At 38.5% G+C, this 24,524-nt stretch overlaps 1 protein-coding gene across 5 annotated transcripts in view; it reads left to right on the top strand.

The window, feature by feature from the left end:
* The window catches only part of LOC121519726 (neurocan core protein-like), an 89,256-nt gene extending 65,062 nt beyond the window's left edge, over positions 1–24,194 (top strand). For all 5 annotated transcript variants that reach the window (XM_041802567.1, XM_041802566.1, XM_041802565.1 and 2 more), the window contains exons 13-20: positions 586–702; positions 9,730–9,843; positions 12,552–12,603; positions 12,778–12,884; positions 16,044–16,126; positions 19,711–19,855; positions 21,402–21,584; positions 22,991–24,194. In XM_041802567.1, the coding sequence (XP_041658501.1) occupies positions 586–702; positions 9,730–9,843; positions 12,552–12,603; positions 12,778–12,884; positions 16,044–16,126; positions 19,711–19,855; positions 21,402–21,584; positions 22,991–23,109 (920 nt within the window). In that variant the 3' untranslated portion in view covers positions 23,110–24,194. The remainder of the gene's footprint in view (positions 1–585; positions 703–9,729; positions 9,844–12,551; positions 12,604–12,777; positions 12,885–16,043; positions 16,127–19,710; positions 19,856–21,401; positions 21,585–22,990) is intronic.
* Positions 24,195–24,524: the final 330 nt, after the last annotated feature.

Raw genomic sequence — 24,524 nt, 5'->3', positions numbered from 1 at the left:
AATATTGTACTTATATTTAAGCAAAAATTTCACTTGATACTATGTTTTTATTTCAAATTCAACTCATTTTAACAACACTTTCACAATAATGGTCACAGTTTACCACTTTAAATTATATTAAATTTCTCTTTGTTATTTTGGAAAGCATCCTGGGACCCCCTTCAGTGTCCCACAACTCCTCTGGGGGTCCCCTTTGTGAACCACTGTTCTATGGTATGATATTGTCTGTATTGTATCTTATCATTTCCCCATAATTCCATACCCTAATAATGAAACACTGAAAATGCACTGTATCTTAAATCAAATCTACATGGTCTGGAAGTAATTATTTCCTACAATAATAAACATGTTATGCCCCAGTAATATTAAGTCGTGTCACATGATATGAAAATGATCACACATGAACAGGATATAAAAGTCATGCTCCTTTTTCCTGCTGCAGAAAGTGGGCACAGTTGGACGGCCGCAGGTAGAAAAGACCTCCTGTGGCATTCTGTGGTGCTATTTGATTGCAAAACCTCCCAAACCCCCTTATTTTCCAAAAATTGTCTGCTTGTTAAAATTCCATCTGTCTGTGTGTTTTAGTCGAGGTGGAGCCCTGCGTGACAAACCCGTGTCTGCACGGAGGAAAGTGCCTTCCTCAGGGAACGGTCTACAGCTGCTACTGCCCACAAGGATTCGCTGGGGAGAACTGTGAGATTGGTAAGTGATGCTTACACACAAACACATGCACGCTTTCTCAGCCTACATAAACACACATGCGTCAACAACAAAGAGGAGTTATTAAGTCAGTTATGCATAAGTCTGAACATACTGATAAAAAGGCTCTTAGACTGCATGTCAAAGGATAGTAGGTCGATGGTAATGGCCCCACAAGGTCGAACTACAGAAAGATTTCACTCCCAAAATTCCTGTCTGAAGCAGTGTTATGTAGCAGGGATACGGTGATCGACTCAAAGTCACTTCAATTTTTAAGCTCAATTGATTTTTTACCCTTTTAAAAATGCCTAAAGGTTTCTGGAAACAAATCAAAGCCTCTCTTTGTTTCGTCATTGCTCAAAAGAAAAATGTCGAATGATCCCAGGTTTAGATCAAAACCAAAAACAAATCAATTGTTCCTTAGCCAACGGTCTTTTAAACCCACAGAAACCTCTTAGAAATCTGTTTGGGGACGTTGTAATACACTGCTGACTAAAGGAAAGAGAAAATACAGCAAAACCTTCTCCTCAAGGTTTAAAGATAACTGAACCTCTTTATGATTCCCCATTTAGAGGTTACAGATTGACGACAGGAGTGATATGTTGAGAGCCAACAAGCTGACATGTTGAACAAATAACTATGACCTGTATGAGCTGTAAGACAGTATCTATATTTGACATCATCCAGATCAATTTGTCTTTATCTAAATGTAATTTCCGCTCTCTTTCTCCCGCTTTCTTTTTTTTGTCTGTTTTCCTGAATGGGAAGGTCAGGTCTGATAAAGCTTCAGAAGTTTTTTCTTTTCAGGAGGCCCGGTGTGATCTGGTGTCTCCAAGTCAAGAAAAAATATCTGCTGAAGTTGTGATTATTGGACGTACACCCACACATAACGGGCACAGTGCCGGTCAGGCAACATTTCCATTCCATTTGTGTTTTGTGACATCTGCTGTTTGTGCCAAAAATGAATGGAGTGGAAATCTCGCCAAACCGGCACTGTGCCCGCCAAGTTTTGGTGTTCATCCAATAATTATAGTCCCAGCAGATATTTATTCTTGACTTTAGGCACTGGATCACCTCTGGCTGCCCAATGCCAGCGGTGTCAGATGGCTCTATGTGGCTTATGAATAAAATATGATGTTAACCAGCAGCATTTTGAGTCAAAAATACTAATAATCACATTTTCACCCAGCTTGTTTAACACAGAAATGCTATTAAAATGTAATTTAAAGTTTTAATTGGTTATGATTTTTGACAGGAAAAACCTGATAAGTAGATATTTAAGCACTAGGTTTGTTTGTCAACTGCCCACTCATGGAAGTGTTTGCTTCTTTGTCAGTCTTTGGTGTTTCAGATGAGTCAGCAATCCCAAGAAAAATAATCTCAAGCAGCATACATCACAAAGTGAAGGCTTGGTCCACAAGAGAGTGTAGGCGAAAGCTGCACAGACTTTTGTTTTCTTCCCTCTGATGATTCTGAGCAGCTAGTAGATGCTTACTTTAACCAAACAATGAGCTGACCAGTGAATAAAGGCAAGGAAACCTTAAAAACACAAGTGAAGGAGGACAAACAGTGTAAACCATAAGTGAGGATGCTGTTTGGATCCAAAGACTCAGCTGCTCAGCTGACACTGGAGTCACCTTAAAAGAATGACAAAAGGTTGGATATCCAGCTGAAATTTAGCACAAGTTTGGTGTCGATATCATGTAGTTGCTGTCCTATCAGGGTGTGCTCTGAAAATTCTTGTTTTGATGTTATCTTTGGTAGCAGAGGAGTTTACAGCGTTGCTGTCTGGAGGTGGTTAATGCGGGTACTGGAAGGCTGTCTCATGCTAGGAGCAACTGTTAAAGATATCTAACTCACATGACTTTGATTATAGGGATGCACAGTATAGGATAACTGATACCAACACTGATTTATACACCCCCTTTTTCATTGTAAAAAAACTCTGAGTGTCTCCAGGGCAAAGACAGGCTGAGTCATACTGAGCTGAAGGAGTAGCAGGGAAGTTGACAGCGTCTTTTACATTGCGACTTCATTGAAAAGATACAAGGCTCACAGTAAGGCCCCCTCAAGTGTGTGGCGCCCTCAACAACTTCCTATCCCTGATGGTACTTTGTATACTTTGCCAATATTTAAGGCAGATATGATTCATACTGTTTCACACCTGCTCACGCCAATATTAAACTTTTAAAGCTAAAATCTACTGATGACAATGACATCATACATCACTATTTGTTTGTATTTGTTTGCCCTATCATCAGAAGTCAGTTTTACAACAATCTTCTCAATATCAAACACAAAATGTCTTATCAGCTACATACTTCAGTTTGTTGATCATCCTCTCTCTTTGCTTGATCTCAGTTTTACAAAGCTCATGTTTTCAATTTTTCTAAAATGGCAAAAAATAACCCTGAAAAAGTTGCTACCCAGAACTTAACCACAAACATTTTGAGTTTCCAAAAAATCCCCTTTCAGCGTCTTGTCTCCCTCTTTCTCTCCAGTTTTATGGCTGTAAACATGAGTGTGTTGGCACTGACAGTTGTGCAAAAATGTAGCCATGGACTTTTTGTTATTTTTTTACCTGAAATGTTAAAATAAATGTTAAAATTGAACTCAGAACCGTGATACATCCTCTCATCTTTCCACTTGTTTTTCCTGTTTAGAGCTCATAACTCTCCTTCTTTTGTTATTTTTTTCACAGAAGATGCTTTTACAGTTACTAATATAACCTTTAACTTATTCTTACTTTAACCATGCAAATGTATGAGAAGAAAACTGTGAATATTTATTCCTACCCTAACATTAATATTACTCATAATATTAGGTACAACTTAATAATTACTCATGCATTCAATTTTGTAAATTTGGGGTTGTTTAGATAACGCATTGTCAGAGATTTACAGTCCGTTCTGGGGGGGCTTTCAGGGGCCCAGCCAAACTGGGGTCCCATTGAGGTCAGCAAAATCATTGTAAAGTTAGGAAGTGATAACGACATTTTATTTTTAACCTGAATAATGACTCTTGTCAAAACAAAAAAACATGATTTTTATTTATTTATGCTGTAGCACAAATATAGCCTTCTTTTCTTTAAACAGAATTACCTTTTTAGTGGTGATGTTAACAATGTAGATGGGCATTATGTGCTAAACAATTAGGAAAGTAAGGTCAGACTTAATAGTGGCACTATAATTACACAAACTTTAGGATGCTGGGCAATAAAATAGATCTGAGACAACTTTAAGAAAAGAAGTTGATAGTTGTAAAAAGGGACAAAGAACATTTGGAAAGTGGCAGAAAACGGGGAAAAAAGTTGTCAGAAACTACAAATGTGAGCAAAAATGTGTCAAGAATGGCAAAAATTGCAAAAAGAAGTACAAAAAATGGGTTGAAAAGTGCAAAAGCGACAAAAAGAAGTAGCAAAAAGAGGGTTAAAGTGACAAAATGGAGAGGCAAAAATGAGCCAAAAGTGGCAAAAAGTGATTTCAAAGAGGTTAAAAGAGGCACTCTATGGCAAACAGCAGATCGGGTTAAAAGTGGTGAAATAGGTCAACAATTGGTTAAAATTGGCAAAAAGTGTAGAAAATGGCATTAAAATTGTTAATTGTGGCAAAAAAGTTAAAAAAAAAACTGCAAAAATTGGTTAAAATTGTCAATAAAGTTGCAAAATGACAAACAGGCAAAAAAGGGTTGGATGTGGTAACAAAAGTTGTAAAAAAAAAAGTGGAAATACTGGGTTTAAAGTGGCAAAAAAGAAGTTGCAAAAATGAAAACTGGGGAGGCCCATTCTCTGGGTTTTTCTGGGGCCCTGACAATTTGGTGAGTAGGCCTGAGTACGTTCATTTATGCTATGCATTGACAATATGTCTTCAGTTAACCCCTGACATCAGAACTCTTCTGCTCGTGTCTTATGCAATAAACAGCCCTTACATTATGGCATTATGTCTACACAACATTTCCAAACCAGATGAAGGCGTCCAAAACCAGTTCTGCATGCTGCCTGAGCTGTTGGCTACAAATTATTCATTGAGGTGCGGCAACATAAAGCATTAAGGATTACCACTTGGTATCTGAATGCCTAAAACAGATATGAATCCATGTTAATGCATTATATAAACAGGGGTATTGTTTAATTTGCTGTCTTACAGAAGAGGATTAGGGACACCTTCGAAGGAGAAAATAATTTTGGGCAAGTCGAGAATAAAGTTGAAATGTTGAGAAAAGAGTTGAAAGACAATTTCAAGATTGTGATGTGATTTGAATGCATCTTACTTGAGTTAGCCACAAGAGGTAGAAGCAGTGTTGTTACTGTTCAGCTAAGGCCTGTTCATGTTAAAGAATGAACCCAAATAAAAGTATTAAACTTAGAGCATGAGCCAGTAGACTTCATGACAGAGATTAAAGTTGAAATGGCGTAGCTGTGTAGTCCCAAACCCTGTATAACTTTAGCGGGGGTCTTGTGTTTGTTTTGTTTTAATGTTTCATGGTTTGGGCTGCACAGTGGTGCCGTGGTTAGTGCTGTTACCTACTAGACATGCTTGTTTGGTTATTAGGTGACTGTGAATTGCTTGTCAGGGTGTGTTGTTTTTCTGTGTGTGTATGTATTAGCCTTAGGATTGACTCCCAGCCAGTACAGGGTGTACTCCGCCTCTCACTCATTCATAGCTGGGGTGGGCTCCAGCCCCCCTCCAACCTGAACAGGATAAGGAGTAAAGGTAATATATGGATGGATGTGTCATGGTTTCAGTTTATATAATTTACATAATTATTTTTAGATTATACTGTGATCTGTAATCTTATTTGCACACTCCTATTAATTAATGCAATGAAAAATATATGATAGAAATTTGTCACACTGCTTATAATGAGATGTTTATCCTTTTCCAATCTGTAACGTCATAGGTGGTATTTAAAATCTGCTTTAAATAGGATTTTTTAATTAATTTGATGAATGACATTTTAAATTAATAACAGAAGGATTAAAATTAACAAACATACGTCACACAACGTGGCCTTTTCTAAATTTATTGCTACTTGCTTTCAGCTTTAAAACTGCTGTCCCCCAAATGCAGGGACATTTTTAAGGTGAATGCCTTAAGCTTCATCCTTTACGTCTCTAAGCAGACACCATCCGTTGCAAATGTTCTGTAGCGATTTAACACTCAGGTATAAATCTGCCTTTGTTCTTTCATATATGTATGCTTGCCTCATTAGGCAGTCAAACCTCAAAGAAGTTATCACCTTGTGAATAAGCGAGCCTTGCATTCTTATCTAAACTTAAAGTCCCATTCAGGCTGTGAACACTTTAAAACTTAGCGAGTGCCAACTTCTGTCTGTTCACTGTGGCAGAAAAAAGGTCAGACAGACAGACGGACGGATGGACTGTCACCGTGACAGCCAGCAGCCGCTGTGTGGGCCTGCTGAAGGCTTTGTTATGGATTTGCAGAATTTGCAGAATTATCCCTCTGAGGAGCAGCTTTCCTTCTGCATAATGGATGTGAGGGGTGAAGGGATCAGAAGTTTCTACTCAACAACAAAGAAGTGGGTTGATTTTAATGAGAGAGGGAGTTTACGGTGTTTAACTGTGAACTAGCACTTCTAGAGGTCATTCAGGTTCAGGAAAAGCTGGGATTTTGTCTTAGAAATTAGATCAGTTAAATTATTATGTTGGTTTTTAGAATTTTCAATCAATTTAACATTCTTTAATGATAATTTTTTTTAGCTTTTTGCCTTTATTTTTGAAAGACAGGAGAAGGGAGACAGGAGATATAAGGAGAAGGGAGACATGCACCAAATAGCAGTGACACCAGGAATTGATCCCGCAACCTGTGCGTGAAGGACTATAGCCTCTGTTAATGGGCGCCTGTTCTACTCACTGAGCTAAACTAGTTTAACATTTTAATGAAACCTCTGGTGGCATCGTAGTGTTACACTGCTGTACTGACCCAACCCCAGCTGGAGTTACCACCTAACTCCAAGGCTAGTAGCCTGGTGCCTCTCTCTACATGTTGCATTTTACCATGACATTTGTTGTTGTGTGTATGAAAACGATGATCCTGAATCAGTCTGTCACTTGTCTGCAGTGTCTTGTGTCTCAGCATCCTCCTCACATCCATTACCCTAGCCTCTCAGCAGCTCCACAGGTGTACCTCATAAAGGCTGATCAGTAAGAGCTACCACACGCCCACTGTGGCACTGGCCCTGTTTCTCTCCTCCTACCAACCACGCCTCCTGCTACAAGACACTTACACCAAACTAATCAAAGACAGTCTAACTGCAGCCTATTCATTTCTGACGGCCACTCTCATAACCGTTCATCTGAGACACCATATAACTCAAAATGGAAATGTACGTTAAAGCGTTTGAAGTAAAGTCGGATTCAATTCTTAACCTACTTACTAGGGCAAGGATATGGACACCAAAAGATCCAAGTCAAAAACCTGACCTAGATAACTTATTTACAAATCATTTAATAAAGCCAAGTAAACAGTCTGCTCACAGGGAAAAAAGCTTGTCCTCCACGACAGCATTCTAACGTAGCTTAAACTAAGCTCACAAAGCATCTATGTAAGCCAAATATTTAAAGTATCTGTGAAGCTAAGTTAGCCAAATCTCACTTTACTAAAGCAAACTCAGATATTCACAACAGAGATTTATAGCTAATTTAGCTACATAGCTAACACAGCTATGTAGCTATACAGCACTAATCTAGCTTAAACTATGTTTGCTAAAGCACACCTTGCTTAAGTTACTTTAGCTTAAGATAACAAAGCTACATAGCTAACAGAGCTATGTAGCTAATGCTAAGCTCACAAAGCAGCTACATAAGCTATGTTAGTACGTTATCTACATAGCTACATTTGCTTAATCGTGTTTGCTAAAGCTCACATTGCTAAAGCTTATTTAGCTACACTTGCTTATGTAGTACTGTTAAATAGCTAGCTAGCATAGCTATGTTAGCTAAAGCTAACAAAGCTAAGGCTAGCAAAGCTAAAGAGATCCATTGTTTGGGAAACATTTTTTTAAACAGATCTATACATAATTTAATCAGTCTGATCTTTTGCTCTGTTTTAGATTATGCTTAGTCTGTGATGTTTGCAATGTGGTTATTTCCTGAGTGTAACTGCCAGACTTTATTTATGAACAAAGTTTAATAACAAAAAAATCTTATACTGAAAATATGCTGTTCCAGCAAATTCTGGCATTTCCTTTCTGGAATATACAGTGTCTCAGATGAACGGTCTGTGAGAGTGGCCATAAGCAGCCAGAACTCTCTCAATTAATCCCCTCAAGCAGTTTCATAACATTAGCTAGAGGAAGCAGTTGTTTTTCACTGTTGACCAAAAAGACACAGTTAGCACAATCAGACAAATATTTCCAACGCTTTTCAGAAATACAAGCCCGGTAGATTATGTGGCAGTTTTCTTTTCTTTAACAGTTGTTGGAGATCAAATAAAAGTTTGAATCCAAGTGCTGCGCCCACGCAGTTTCATATAAATCTCTATAAAACCAGATTTTGATAAATGAAATAAGTAATGTTTGAGTCAGATTATCTGAGTTTGTGTTGAATTCTGCTACAGTTTAGTCACTTTTAAAAAGTTTTAATCCATTATATCTCCTGCCACAGTGTTAAACTCTGTCACACAAAAGTAAGATACATGTAGATTTCTGACTTCTCATTTGTAAGTGATTTAACTCAGAGAACCACGCTGCTAATGGTTGTTATTCCTCAAAGAGAAAAGTGACTTTTGAGACACTTGCCGACTACCTGTGCTCTTAAATACTGTCTCTATTACATCATGTAGCTTAACAAAATGATTCATGGCAAAACTTGGAGCCTGTTCGAACTGTATGAATCACATAAGAAAACATATTAGCATAAATCTCTGTTTCAGTCTCTGTCTGTCCTCGAAAACTTTATCCTGTGATTGTCATAAAAGAGCTGCCGCTTGTATAAACAGATAAAAGCCTCTACTGTCAGATTAAACTTAAATCAATCCTCCACAGCAGAAAGATCCACTGAAAAGCAGAGAAAAGTAGATTGAAAAAACAGATTCAAAAACAAAATTACCCTAGAACACAGTTCATTAGTTCACCACGGATAGGAAATGAATCTACTACTAACAACCAGTCCTCTAAGTGAGAGGTGACAACTGTCTGAAATGAAACTCTCGTATGAGGCTTAAAGGTCATGCTAGTTTGATTTGTCTGAAAGATTAACATCTTCACAGCCACTGACCTTTCAAAGTGTTCAGCTTTTTACTAAGATTTAAGTACCATTTAAGATCTGAGGAAATACTCTGACACCAGTTCGAACTTCTAAGCAGCTTTCCTTTTGCACTCGCGCTGTGAGTTTTAATAGATCCAGAGTCCTGGGGTAGATCTGTGATTGTTGGTCTAAAAAGCCCCATAGTGGTCAAAAGAGCTTACATGCCCTTCATTTACAATGACAAAGTGATACTTTAAACATCCCTACAGCGAAATGTTCCTTTTTCATGCTTTTATCCCCACAGAGAGGTTAAAGAGCATGGTTAGCATGATTAACGGAGGAGCCTTGATGCTGGTGGGGCGTCTGTAGTTGCTTGAGGCTCCTTCAGCGGGGTGGATGGATGCCAAACTGGGGACTTGGATCCACATTCTCCAGTCATTTATGAGTATTCTTTGACTGCTTTAAAATACAAGCTAGGCATCATGCAGCCTGCTTTCTTGTTTTCTCAAACGAGACAAAAAGAGCAGGCAAGAATAGATAAACATCAGGCTGATGTTGAGCCATATAAATACACATAGAGAGGCTTTAAAATTAAGATGGCTGGAGGGGTAAGACTGGTCATTCTCCCCACATTTTGTTTGAATTTTGATATGAAGGACTAATGACCAGCTCATCTTGAGTCTGTGCTTAAAAAGGCAGCTAGCACCCACACATTTTCCTTTTTTATGTCCAACACCTCCTCAGCAGAAAACATCCTTTTAATTTGAGCCCTCAAATGAGATCTGTAACCCGCCTGTTCCTGCTGCTTTTTTTCTTCCTCGCAGACGTTGATGACTGCCAGTCAGAGCCATGTGAAAATGGAGGCACTTGCATTGACAAGATTGATTCCTTCCTCTGCCTTTGCCTGCCCAGCTACGGAGGAGACACATGTGAGAAAGGTGAGATGGAGAAAACTGCACGTGCAAATCACTTAAAGCTACAGCATTATCATGCACTTTTCGTAAATGAAATGACACATATATTGTTGTGAACTTGTTAAGATTTCCATCATATGATTCTTTTTGTAAAGGCTTTTCTCCCCTAAACTGTGCTGTTGGATTTAATCCTGATCAGTGTGCAGCGTCTGTTGCAGCTTTATGTCATAACAGAGAATCACAAAGACACATCTTTCAGCAGACAGTGTGTCACTGCAGGGCTGTAGGCTGACACATACTGACTGTAACTTTTGCATGATTAAGAATATACTGGCTGTTTTTGAAGCATCACTTTGTATTTGCACAGTTTTCAGTCAGGATATTACACACAGTGAGGTAGACAAAAGCTGTGTGACAGTAATACTTAAGTTTTTGTGGTGGAGGATTATTACAGAAAGTGTGTTGTGTAGTAAACCAACAGAACTTGTGATTTTATTTATTGTTGCTTCAGGTATTCTAACAAATATTTATGATCTCACTGCAAAATATGACACTTGCAGGGCAGATTTTAGAGCATTTTTAATCCTGCCTTGCTGTTAGTTTTCTTTTTTGTGCTTTTGTGGCTGTGTTGTGATTCTTTGTTTAGTGTAACCAAAACCAACTGTCAAACAGTAGAGCAGAATGAAACCCACAACATCCACAGTGGCTTTTGTGTTTGCATACAAGAAAAAATGTGTGTAAAAAAAAAGTTTATCCCTACATAGTTCAATCTGACAGATCAGATTTTTCCCAAAGCTGACAGAATGTCTTTGATTTGTTTAAACCCAACCCATTGATCAATATTTCCATTTACTACTTAAGAGATAAACCATAGCCTGACACACCAGATTGACTGTTTCATATATCCATTGAATGGATATATTCCACATTCATCTGGAAAACCTCCAAAACAAAATGTTTTGTAAGGACAAAACTTTTTAAAAGTTCTCTGAAGGTGATTGGACATCACATACATGACAGGCTAATCGGAGCGACAAAACAAAATGAGGTTGCAGCCATGCTCCAATGCTAACCTGAGCTTTAAAGGCTTGTGCTACTGTAGTGTTTGAATGGCAAATCGTGTCAGTAGCTAAAATTTATGCTGAAGCCTGTCAGGACACATGCAAAAACATCTTCCTTGTTAAGAGAATCTTTCGATGTGACTCTTTGCTCTTGTTTTAATACAGAAGTGTGGTTGAGATTTAATTAAACTGTCACTTTTCTACAGCAACATCCAAGCTAATCACCACTTTGACAGTAGCCATTGTATAGCTCAATCCCACCTGTAACAAGTGCAAACTCATACCTCATTAACAACTACCCGATGATGTGCGATATAAACTACAAACATGGAGACACCTGAGGAGGTTATTATAATGATAATTCTGAGATCAGAACTAACATAATATTAACATCATTAATCAATGGTAACATTAGAGCAACACTTTTTCTCGTTGTCTCTGCCGATTGACACACCTTCTCCCCCTCTACAATGCCTCTGCCACTCATGTGAATACTAGGGAAGTCTCGATCCCAACTTCATGTATCAAATCAGAGCCAATATAAGGATTTTTTAATTAATCAAAGATCTGCAAAATGATCTGATGGACCCAGCCGATCATTTATGTCAGCTACTGTTAACAGAGCACAATTTATGACAGGCCGTTGATGCACAAGTGAGACAACAAAGCAGCGGTAGCAACATTAGCAACTCTGTGGCTGAAATGGCAACGGTATGATCATACTTAAATCTTTAAAGCGAAAACTGTCCAACAGCCACTTGCAGCATCTGTAACACGACTGTTTCATGATCCAACATCGCCGAACTAAACAGGCAACAGAATACGATGGCTTTACTAAAGTGACAGAGGAGAAGGCCGCTACTAAATGCACCCTGTTGACGGTGTCCTTGCTAGTGAAAAGAGCTTTAAGTGCCTGCTTTGTGTTGCTGCGACACCTATGGTTTTTGGACTAAGGTACATTGGTGGCTAAATAATAGTCATATCCAAGGTTCAAGACGAAGCGAAAGACCAAAAGGGTTTTGTTGCTGTATAAACAGACTACAAATAGACAGACTGGATGTTAATTTGTAAGATTTGACCAAGAGAATGGGCAAAACAGGACAAGTGTAAGATAACCAAAGAGGCATGAGGTGACATCTCACACAGAAGCACTGTCAGCAGACCCCATAATTCAACCAGAAAAGACAGCACAGTGTCATTCGCACAAAGCAAGAGCTGTCCCTGTGTTTGTGTCACATTTAACTGCACACATACATGCACTGATTTTCATCTCCCTCACCCTCCAGCTTCAGCTTCTGTCCTTCATGCACGTGTGTGTCTGTGTGTGTGTGCCGCAGTAATGAGAATTAATGAATATCTAACCTTTGCGATTCTAAATGAATCCACAGGCCTGGCTGTTATTAATGAATACTAATATTGCAGAGAGAGGACCACGTGTGCTGTGAATTGAAAACCAGCCTGTAATTACAGTTCATGTATTTAGCCTCTGAAAATGCTGGTGTCATATATTCTACTCTTTATTTTCTAAATGAGGTGGAACGCGAAGTGAAAAAGCTGCCTCTCTCCTCCAATCTTACACAGATTATTTTATCTTACTTTGCTCTCCTGCATTAAACTCATACCCCTTTTGAGAAATTATCTTATTCCCAGTCCTCTTCATTTTCTTCACAGACATCGAAGGCTGCGAGCATGGCTGGAAGAAGTTTCACGGTCACTGCTATAGGTAGGAACAATGACAAACTGGCATTTACCTGCAACTACAGGTGCCTCATCTATCTGCATTACTCTTCAATACCCTGGAGTTGTACAGGAGATACTTACTGCAGCGCTTTGTGCCATTTTCTGGCTGCATAATAAATGAAATATTTGCATATTGACTCACTGTGTTGTCCCACAGGTACTTCACCCACAGACACACCTGGGAGGATGCAGAGAAAGACTGCAGAGAGCACAGCGCACACCTGAGCAGCATCATCTCCTCCACTGAGCAAGACTTTATTAATGGTAGGTATTTCACCTGACTATATTTTGTTATTCTTTAAACAAACTATTATTCTGAAAGCATTCAAAAATATTAAACTGGCTATTTTAGTCAAAGAACAAGAGGGCAAAGGGGATAATTGTTTATAAAGCATGTGATGCTGGGAGGTCGAAAGACATCACAAATAATGCCACAAATATTATTCAGTAGATCATTGAGTAACCAAGACTGGTAGACTTGAAGTGTAGATATGATTAGAGATACACATAGTTAGGGTTTATCACTTTGTCTTAATTTTACCGCAGAAAATATGAAAAAAGATAAGGCATAATAAAATGCAGACAAACTGCTACAATGTAAAAAAGAAGGATCGATCCATCTCATTTCAAATACAACTATATATTTAAATATATATTCAAATAGACAACCACTTTCAGTTAATCAAATGGAAATTCAAAGTCAGACTACCCTACCCACCTAAAGTTTAAAACACCTAGAAAAATATTGAAATGGGGCAAAATTGACTTGAAATTGATAAAAATAGGATCATCTATGATTAACACTGGCCAGGCCTGCCAACAGGAATGGATGGGCCCCTGAAAGCCCAGTAAATACACTGCCCGGATGAGTTAAATTTACTTAAAAATTTTGAGGACACCTGTTGCCCTAAAAAATTTAAGTAATGTATAATGAAAACTTGAGTGAATTTAACTTAAGTTTTTAAGTACAACAAACTAAATGCCAAGTTGATTTAACTTTAAATCTCTTGCAAAGTCAATTGCTCCCAGCTGTCTTGTTATCTATTCTTCTGTAATAACAAATCAACTCTATGTCAGTGGTAATTTAACTCTCATGGTGTTAAATTTAACACCTAAGCTGAGTTTATATAGTTCTCCAATAGTGATACATGGTAGTGTTTAAGTGTTTCTTTTCCAATCATGAAGGTGTTTTTTAACACCATAGTAATTGCTGAAGTGTATTTATCATGCAATTTAACAAGAAGGCTATTACATAATTGAGACTTATGGTAAGCGATAGACACTTACACTTTGTTCACTCATGCAGTCCTTGTTTCTTTACAGATACACTAGATTTTGTTGCCACAGACAGGAAGTCACTTACTCAGTAAACAATTTCATTCATGGTGGAAAGTTTAAAAACTTAAAATCTTCAACAATCCACCACTAACTATGAGCAAAGGACTCCAAGTAATGGTTACTGTACAATAGGCATCATCTAAGCATATCCAAACACAATTCAAAACATCTCAAATACATATAAATACATATATATCCTGTCTTCCAGTTTGAAGAATCTGATGCTTGCCAACAGGGGAGCATTTACTTCTTATTTTTGCATCATCATCTATAAGAGTCTCTACTTTTTCCCTTCGGGGAACTAATGTGTATATTTTTTTATTTGCATTATCACATGCATACCTTAATTTATGTCTAAGGAGAGCCAGTCCATATTGTCCTCCTCTTGATACATCCATAATTATTATCCATAACCCATAACCCAATCTATAATTGTTTCTTGTTTGTTGTTTCATCTTAAACAAGCAAAAGACAGCTAAAATCACATAGAGCACATCTGTTCAGTCTGACAGCCAATATGAACTTTGTTCTTGTAGTCTCCATAATAGAGTATTGTGCCCTTTAAGGCATGTAGAAAAGAAAAACAATGCTTATAAATAACGCACATTTGCACAATTTTAAAGGCAATTTTTCTATGGGTCCTGAAACTGCTGCCTGTGAGCCTGAAGATAGACCCTTCTCAAGAAAACAGTGCTTAAAGTACACAACATCAAGCTGGTGTCTCTGTGTTCAGGGCCCTAAAGCTTCCCATTTGGCTTCCATAAGATGATCAATGTGTGGAGGAGAAAATATTTTTTGGTTTTAAGGGTATATATTGTCCAAACTATTAAGATTGCATTAGTTTTAACAATAATGACTTGATATTTGAACCAGCTGTCAGCCATTATAAGTGAATATGATGCATGATAAACACATAATTATAAGACCAGTCTTGATTAAACCTGTAGTTTTCTGTGTCAACTTTCCACCTCAGGCTCTTGCAGAATGTAATTTTCTTGCCTGAGCATCAAAACAAAAGACTTGTTTCCTGCATGTGTTTTTCACCTATAAGGAGTCACCATTAGTTTCAAACTCAGTGACGGACAACATCGAAACCAGAGAAATATGGGCTTAAATATGCCAACCCCCCCCCCACAGAGTAGAACTTAAAAAAATTCTGAAAGTTAACTAACAATTTCTTGAAAAGCCACTGGACAAAAAAAAAAAAAAGTCAAAGAAGAATATCCAACTTAAATAACACAGAACAGGTAAAAAAAAACATCCAAGGAATTATCCACAGGAAAAAAGAGTGGGAAGGTAAGACAAAATGGCTTGCAAAGAGAGACTATCTCAGAGACTTAATACACACTTGCAATCAAACATAAGTGGGACTAACGACATAAATGAGACTGATTAGGGCAATCAAATGGGGGGAGAAACACATAATGACAGGAAGTAAAACCAGAAATGAAACACAAGGGATAAGAAGTACAGAATAAAGCAGGAAAGCCAAACTCATGAATACGTATAATTGTGAAAATGCACTGGGGGTGCGAGACACAAGGGAGGAAAGAGATTAAATGAAACAGGAAGCAAAAAGAATTACACTTAATATAAAACTTAATAGGAAGTGAGGAAATAAAGGCAGTATTCATAAACCAGAGCAACAGTGTCGGCTAGTGGCAGGCAGCTGCATTACTGCTTAGACACAACATTTAACCAGCATTGTTAGGCCAGAATCATTTAAAAATATTGATGATTAAATGAACTGACTGCCAGCTGTTGGTGTGGACTATGACTAATCATTCAGTTGAGTTACTGCACCCATTCCTAGTTGAGAGAGGCTTGAGAAACAGGCAGAAAAGCCAAGATTAGCATGGGCTGAAACAGAGCAAAATGAAACCGTCCAATACAGTTAGTTCTCAGGTTTGCAGGTTTCCTTCCTAATATTCTCTGTACAAAGTACCTCTTTTTGCTTTAACCCTTTAAAAACCTCATTGAAAAGCTGAAAACATGAATGGAGAAACAGTGTAACAGGGATTGTCAGGAATTCATTGTTTTTACATAGAGCAGTAAAGAAGTATGTTTGACTGTTATGTCTTACAGGTCTGGGTCATGACAACGCCTGGATTGGACTCAATGATCGTACAGTGGAGGATGACTTTCAGTGGACTGACAGTAACGATCTGGTCTGTGATGATTCACATTTTTTTATACATGATTTATCATTCATCTGGTATTTAAGAGATCCTGAATCATTGGCTTTAGTTTGTTGTTGATCACATTAAAATCAGCAACAATCAAAACTAAAGCCCACAACTGCTATCTGACTTTGATTCAAATGTTGTTTAATTACAACCCACCACTGCCAAACCAATTTGCAAATGCTAATTAGTCTGGGACCTCTCAGTTTATTTTTTGATTTCAAGGGGCTTTATCATCAGGCACAGACCAAAAATGCTTCGCGATGCTATAACAAATCAGAGTGAGGAGACTGCAAAGTTGGCATGAGGCTGCCAGGCACAGGAGCTACTTCTAACATCCACAGATTAAAAGTAGTTTTGTTTTTTTCAAGTACATGGTCGTACTTGAAAGAGTACAAACATTATGTCAAGGGAAATGTGTAGGACAGCTGGCAGGCCATTTCACTGGCTTCATTGTCCAGTAATGTAAAATACAACACTAGTACATTAAAACAATAGACTCTGAGTGGAGCATCAACAATAAAGGACTAAATAATTTAAAAAAACATCAAATAATGGTATTCTAAAATATAGTTGAAAGATACGAATAGGGTATTTGGCAAAAGCAGCATAAAGAATATAGCAGAAGTTATCTTTAGCAGCCCAGTGAAAAACCTGTTTAAAGTCTGCCCCTGATCCACATGTGTGTTTTCCTATTATCAGAACCATTTCCTCCACTGCTGTGTATTAATGTTATTCGTACCATATATCAGTAGAAAGTTACAACTCTAGTGATTCTGACCATGTTAACTATTTCAAGATCCAACCAACACAGCACTCACAATCTATGCATCTGTCAGGCTGTTAACAAACAATAAATTGTAGTCATGTAACTTAGCACTCTCCTTAGGAAAAACGGTCAGAACAAGTCCCCATGATCCAAATCCAGTCAAAGATTTGATTCAAATTACATCCATAAAGACCCACAGATTTCTTCAAATCTTGATACAAAATAACCTTTCTGGTTCTAAAATCTTGATTAATTGCAGAATTTGATTGTTAATTGTGAAAATCTCTTACTTGAATTCCTTTCTTTTGACATTCAAAACACAAATTTTATGTCCATACTGACAACATGAAGCACTTCATAGCAGTTTCTGGATCTGTGACTCAAATGAATACAAAGGGATGGATTTTATTATCTTTGCTTAGATTTATTCATCTAAATTAGTGCCACACTGCTTCAACAGCATAGTCTGAAAGCAGGACTTTCTTCAAAGTGCTTCTTCTTTGAAATGCAGGTTCTTTTTTCATTTCTAAAAGGATAACACAAGTACACATAAAACTTGGCATTATAAATGTAATTGTAGTAATTCTACTGCACTGACACTGACATCAGTGTCAGTATGTGTGCAGTTTTTCAAGATAATAGTGATTACTCTCTGACATCCAGGGATCCTGGTTACAGAACTCAAATTGAATTCACCCCCTTGGATGTTTTACCCTTATATTGATTTCATTCATCAATCATGGTCAATATAATTTGGCTATTTTGACATCTTTAATGTCAGAGTGAAAACCAATTTCCAATGAGAAAGCCACTGTTTAAGAAAACTCATTTATTTTAACTGCAGTTCACCAAAAGGCATGTGGGAGACTTCGTGGTCATGTGGAAGGGGTTTTCTTTGGTCTGATGAGACCAAATGATGCTTTTTGGCCATCAGACAAGACGTTATGTTTGGCAGGCACCAAACACTGCACATCACCATAAATGCACCATCTCCACTGTGAAGCACGGTGGTGGCAGCATCATGCTGTGGGGATGCTTTTCATCAGCCAGACCTTGAAGGCTTGTGAAGGTAGAGGGCAAAGTGACTATTGAAAATTTGTGAGAATCCTGGGGAAAAATCTTATTTAGTCTGCAGGAGAACTATGGATTGCGAAAAGATGTATTTTCCAGTATGACTGATGCAAAGCATATTGTAAAAGCTACACAGACAGGATCTAAAAACAACAAGGTGAATGTTCTGGAGTGGCCTTGTCAAAAACAAGGCCTCAATTTAATAGAGATTTAGCAGCTGGACTTGAACTTGGATATTCACACTTGATCCTTTTGCAACCTGACAGAGCTTGAGTAGTTTTATAAAGAAGAACTGAGTAAATTGCAGTGTCCAGATGTGCAAGCCTGAATGAGACCTATCCACACAGACTCAGTGCTGTGATTGCAGCCAAAAGTACATCTACTAAACACTTACCTGAAGGGGGTGAATATTTATGCAGTCACTCATTTTACCTTACATATTTTTGTTTAATTGACATTACTTTGTAGAAATCTGTTTTCACTTTGACATTAAAGATTTTTTTGTGAACTGTATTTGTCAAAAAAAAGGTCAATTATATTAACCATGATTGATTTATAAAATCAATAAAAGAGTAAAACATCCAAGGGGGTGAATACTTTTATAGGTACTGTATATAACTAGTCTCCACATGCCAACCATAGGACATCCTTCAGACCCAAGTCTGGTCACAGGCCAGCAGACAGATACCACCCATTTGACAAGACAGGCGCGCGCACGTTCGCAGCGACCAGCAGTGGGTTGTTTCGGCTCTTAACAAAACTAGCACAAGATGATGCACTGTAACTGGGTATTATGAGTATTATTTTAGAATGGATGTCGTCTAAAGCACTTTATCATGACTTGGTTTTAATCTTCAATGTTTGTTTTGGCATTTTAATGTCAGCTTTTAATTGATTTGGGGATTGTATCTTGAATTGTGAATCATTGTTGTTTTTTGTCTCTTGTATGCTGTACTCATGTCTGCACAGCAAATTTACCCTTTTGGGTATTAATAAAGAACCATGAACCATTTAGCAAGTGCTGTAATGATTGTCTTGGATTTTGTTTTATGCACTGATCTGCACACTCCAAAACAATACTCTGCTAGCTTTGGTAAAGTGGCTGTCTGCCGACATCAGTCTGATAAACTTCACCTGTATTTGTAGTTTGTAGGTGGTAGCTCAAACTTCTGTGATATTTCAATTCAGTCTGACAAAAGGTGAAAATTACTTTTCACTTGTCAGCTGAGCCATCTGGGAGATTTTAAAGTGAGATGCGCTGTTAAAAGCAGATTTGCATTGTTTGATTCCATCACTGCAGCAGCAGGCAGATGATTTAATTATGGTATGCTGAAAGGGCCAAAAGGAGGTGTGTCCAGTGACAAAAGTGGCAAGGCTGTGATTCAAAAGTTAATATGGGTCCTTAATCTAATCTGGATTAACATATTAATGCTGATCAACTTGTATTCCAAGTTCCATAATTTAGTTGGTGTGGAAGTCTGAACTTACAGATTTTGTTCCTCTGAGGCTAGCTAGGCTCTGAAAGGTAAAAATAAAAAACATTCCTACTTTTGTAGTAAATGTCAGTATAAATGACTATGAATTATAGAAAGAAAATGAAAAGCAATCTTCAGGGCCTCTAAAGCTTTTCATTCATATAATTTCAAAGAAAACTGTGCCCCTAAATGATGTCCCGAAGAATCCAATAAATGACCTTAAATTCATCTGATTTTCTTTGTGTGTTCTGCAGGTCTATGAGAATTGGAGGGAGAGTCAGCCAGATAACTTTTTCGCAGGCGGGGAGGACTGTGTGGTGACCATCGCCCATGAGGACGGAAAGTGGAACGACGTGCCGTGCAACTACAACCTGCCCTACATTTGCAAGAAAGGCACAGGTACTACACTCAAGTTCACAGCCACTTCCTGTAGCAAATAAAAAGCTTGTATGAATTCACAAGAAGAGATTTCTTCACAGGAAGGCTGGCCACACACTACAGGATTTTAAGCAAGATTTGAGGCAAGATTTGCCTCCCCCGATGATCGTCGGGGCATATCCCTCAAGGAGCCTCGATAATTTGTCTGAATAATCCTCAAGTGTATGGTGTCAACACGGTTATTTTACTGCTCCAAATCATGTCATAGCCTTCAAGATCCCGAATCATGAACATGTTTGCTATTTACGATTCTACTTGCCTCTGACAAAGTACCCACAACAACCAATGAGAGTGAGCAGACCGGGTAGTGACACCAGCCATGCAACAACCATAAACACAGCTTTTACTTAATCCCAGCCAGGATTTCATCCTGAGTCTTTCCCTTGTTTTATAATTTTCGTTGCACCTGTAACGCATGTCGGAGCAGCCTGTTGTGGAGGCACAGACATCAATATTTGTTTTCTTTTCAGTCATGTGATCACACGAGGTCGCTGGCAGGTCGTCAGGTGTGTGGTCTGATCTAACAGTCTCGCAGAGTCCTCTAGTGTGTGCCTTCAGGGGATTCAAGATGAAAACTTGTTTGAAATTATCATGTCTGTGGTCTTCAACAGTTTTAAAATCGTTTCAGATTTTAAAATCATCTAGTGTGTGGCCGGCCTTAGCCTGCTCAGTTTTATCTTTCACCATCTGGCTGTGTGTTAGTATGTTAGTCATCGGTCTTCATCTTGACTTATGTTCCTCATATAGAAAATGTTTCCTCTACACAAACATGAGTGATCTGACTTTTGTAGCTGTTTCACTTCACTTGCACTTCTTTTAGTTAAAGGTCACAGCAGCAGTTACTACAAAAAAAATGACGGAAAAACCCACAAACTTAAGTATAGATTGTGATTCAGCCTCCAACCTGTATCGATTCTTGAGAGCAATATCAATCTCAATCTTCCTCTTATTGCCTCCTGTCCCTCCCTGGAGCTCACTTACACTCACACCAGCAGCAGAACTGTAGTCGCAGTTATTACCTTTTACTACCTCGTTCACAACAAATAAGATCAGAAATTCCTCAGAGCCTTTTTCACCCAGCTTAAACTCAGCAGCACCTTCCCTCTGTGACCCGACTCAGCCTGACCTGAGGAAAGGCAGTGAGATCTTATGTAGAGCTGGACACATTCAAAGTAAAAGAAAGATGGAGGAAAGGAGAAGAAAGCATGAAGTGTTAAGTGTGGGTGTGAATGTGTGGCTGTGGTTTCATGGTTCTGTGGTTCGGCTCTTCTTTCTGCCTACTGCAGAGGCCCATTACCTCCCCTCAGCTTTGCCTCAGTTCTACTCAACTCACATACACAACACTGCCATCTAGAGGCCGTACACACCAGCAAATAATAAAATATTTCTCTGTTTTGTTCTATTCAAGTATTTATGCGCAATAAATATGATTTGAGCCTTGTAATTTGGTCAGAACTCTTTCTTTATAGTGTTTATCTGATCATTTTTGGATTATTTCTGTCTCCAGTTTTGTGTGGGACACCGCCTGCAGTAGAGAACGCCCATCTGGTTGGCCGACGGAGGTCACACTATGACATCCATGCGGTGGTTCGTTATCAGTGTGCCGAAGGATTCTTCCAGCGTCACATTCCCACTGCTCGCTGCCGGGCCGACGGGAGCTGGGAGAGACCAAGAATCATCTGCACAAAGTGTAAGTGCTGAGTGTCGAGTTTGACATCAGAATGCATGAGGAAAGGTGATAATATCAGAAGCTTCTTTCTTCTTTAGTGATGTGAGGATGAAGCTCCTTTATGAGGAACTTTAAGTTTGTGTCAATACAGAGAGAGTCTAGCCCGATTACACACATAAAGATAATCGGGCTGTTTTTGTCCCGATTTTCCCCCTTCCCGGCCAAGGACGGCAAACGCCCGATTATCTTAGGTGTTATAAGATTATCCTATAAGATTACCCTCTAGGCTGAGGTGTGTTTGGGGTGAATTTGTCCCGATAATCGGCTCCAAAAACGGCCGGGGCCGACGATTGTAAATATTAAACTTGTTCAATATTTACGACCAAAAATCTTCATGTGTGTGGGGAAAGCCGATGACTCCCGAGTCATGACTCCGTGAATTGTGACGTGGAACAAAATGTAGCCAATCAAGAAGCGAGCTTACTGACAACCATAGACATTATATGCATCTATACGTATATAATGTCTATGACAACAACTCACCTCTAGCTCGCCCAGTAGACTATAAACTCCGTGTTCGCACTGTTTCCAGGATTTCCTCCACAGTCTTCTCTTTTTTTTTTTTTTTTTTTTTTTTTTAGTTCGTGATTTTTCCGTTAAAAATAGTCCCAAGAACACCATCATGCCCTCTTCCTGTATGTCCTCTTCCATGTTGCGTGCTGTGTTTTCCGGTTGTTGCTATGTTTCTTCTTTGTCGTTTTTGTTAGATCATGTGTAATCACGCGAGATTTCTGTCTTGGAGGACGAAATTCTAGATCGGTGGTGGACAGAATCATAATGTGTGTGGTGTTCTGTTTTGAGATTATCGGAGCACACCACACACAGTACGATTAAAACTGTTCAATGCCTGATTTTTTATCTTCATGAGTGGGATCTCTAACAGATAAAAAATCTCTTAAGATTTAAGTGTACCCCGCTTAAGCGTTGTAGAGATTTTACATCCACAAGCAAGGAACATTAGGCCCAATTACCTTGACACCTTGACGTCTGACCTCCAAAACAAATCAGTTCATCATGAGGACTTTTTTGCAAAGTTTGAAGAATCTCTCAAAGCGTTCCTGAGCTTCCAGATTGAAAATTTAGAGAAAAACATGAGGCCCCACAGCCTTGATCTTTGACATGGAAACTCCAAAATGTAATCAATTCATCCTTGAATCAGAGTGGATATATGTGCATAGTTTTGAGAAAATCCCTCAAAGCTTTATTTAGATATCCAGTCACAAGGATGGCCTATGGACGGTCAACTCAAAAACATGCCTCCTGCCTCAGCAAACCATAGAGGCATAGAATGGTGCAAATAAACAGTTGCCTATTGTAAAGAAAATTCACAACACATGTTAAACTTTGTTCTTTTTCTCCTCTTATAGCCCGGCGGTCTCACCGGTACAGACGCCACCATCACAACCAACACCATGAGCGCCGTGGCCACCGGAGGCACGGTGGAGAGGGACACAAGGCCCGAGAAGACGCACAGAGCTACTACTGAACCAAATAATAACCTGTTTGCCATGCTAGGTGCTGATCATGGCCCATAAAGACAGACAGTAGTTCATGACACTTTCCTGCTTCTAACCCTGCTCTGTTTAGCTTTACTCCTCCTGATGAGAAAAGGTTTTCTTACTCTAACACACAGTTTATCTCCTCCACCCCCTTCGTTTGGGTGTTTGGATGCTTCTTTTTGACCTTGCTTCCTTTACCCGAGGTCCATGCGAACACTAATACTATCTCACTAACTGTTATTAATCCCTCCCTAACATCTCTGTACAGTGAATCCTCTTCCTCCTCTCTATGAACTTAACCCCTCCCTCAGTCTGTCACACTGACAGCGCAGTTTGTGTGTGTGTGTGTGTGCATGTAAGAGAGAAACTTAGAAAAGTGCCAAGTCACTTTCTTTTTTTTCTAAGGGTTTGCTTGTTTCAACATGAAAAACGACTCTCACCCTAGTATTCTGTTTACAAAGCACAGATGTATTTGATCCAACATAGCATTCAGTCCCTGTAACCCTGAGCTTTTCTATATGTGTCCTGTAGCTGTTACTTTTCATAGAGCGCCTCTAGCTGGTCTCTTTTATTCTACTGACATGCTTTTTCTAATATTTGCTATGTTTTGGTGTTCTGTTACTATTTATTATAAATTTGCTAGTGAATATGCTTTCTTATTTTTGTTTTTACTTATACTCAAGAGAGCCGATGTAACGTCTTTTTTCTACACCACTATCAAAGTCCAAAATCTTAACAATAAACAAAATTTATTCTTTGATTGACTCTAATCTCTGTATTGTATATATTGTGCTGTTTGTTATTGGCTGATCGATAGCTGGACCTTGTCCAATTAAAGTAGACCCTCACATGTCCGTATAAGCACCTCAATCTAACCATATGTCCAACTGACATAGACAGTTTGGATGGTTTTCACAAGACTAAAGTGATCGATTGTATCTGATCTGCTAAATTCTTTCAATCTTTGCACGGCAAAACTTACATGATGGTAGAATGTCAATATTTTTTGTCTTTTGGTCCCTTTGATATTTGATCGGTCATCCACTTTTTTGGTGTTCTTATGACTTTTTGTCCTGCTGTTGTATTCCATTCTTAATAAAGTTTGAAAAATATCGTCTTTGAATTTTTTTTCTTATATTAATGCAAAAAAGAATCTTTTTCTTGGTTTTTATCCCAGATCTGATGGTTTAAACCTAAACATAAAAAGTCATCACAATTCAAAGAGAATTTCTTGTTACTAAAGAATCAAACCAACAGATCTCAGTCCGTGATCAAAATGTTATTTTAGCAAGAAAACAATACAGTGAAATCACAACAGCCATAGTTAAACCTAAAAAATTTAAATAAACATGAAACTTTCGGACAGCTAGTGAGTAGGGGAGACCAGGGTTGCCAGTCACAG

The sequence above is a fragment of the Cheilinus undulatus genome, linkage group 13 (assembly GCF_018320785.1).
Source record: "Cheilinus undulatus linkage group 13, ASM1832078v1, whole genome shotgun sequence".
In the NCBI taxonomy this organism is placed as follows: domain Eukaryota; kingdom Metazoa; phylum Chordata; class Actinopteri; order Labriformes; family Labridae; genus Cheilinus; species Cheilinus undulatus.
The sequence above is the reverse complement of the archived record's forward strand: the minus strand, read 5'-3'. Positions and strand labels throughout refer to the sequence as shown.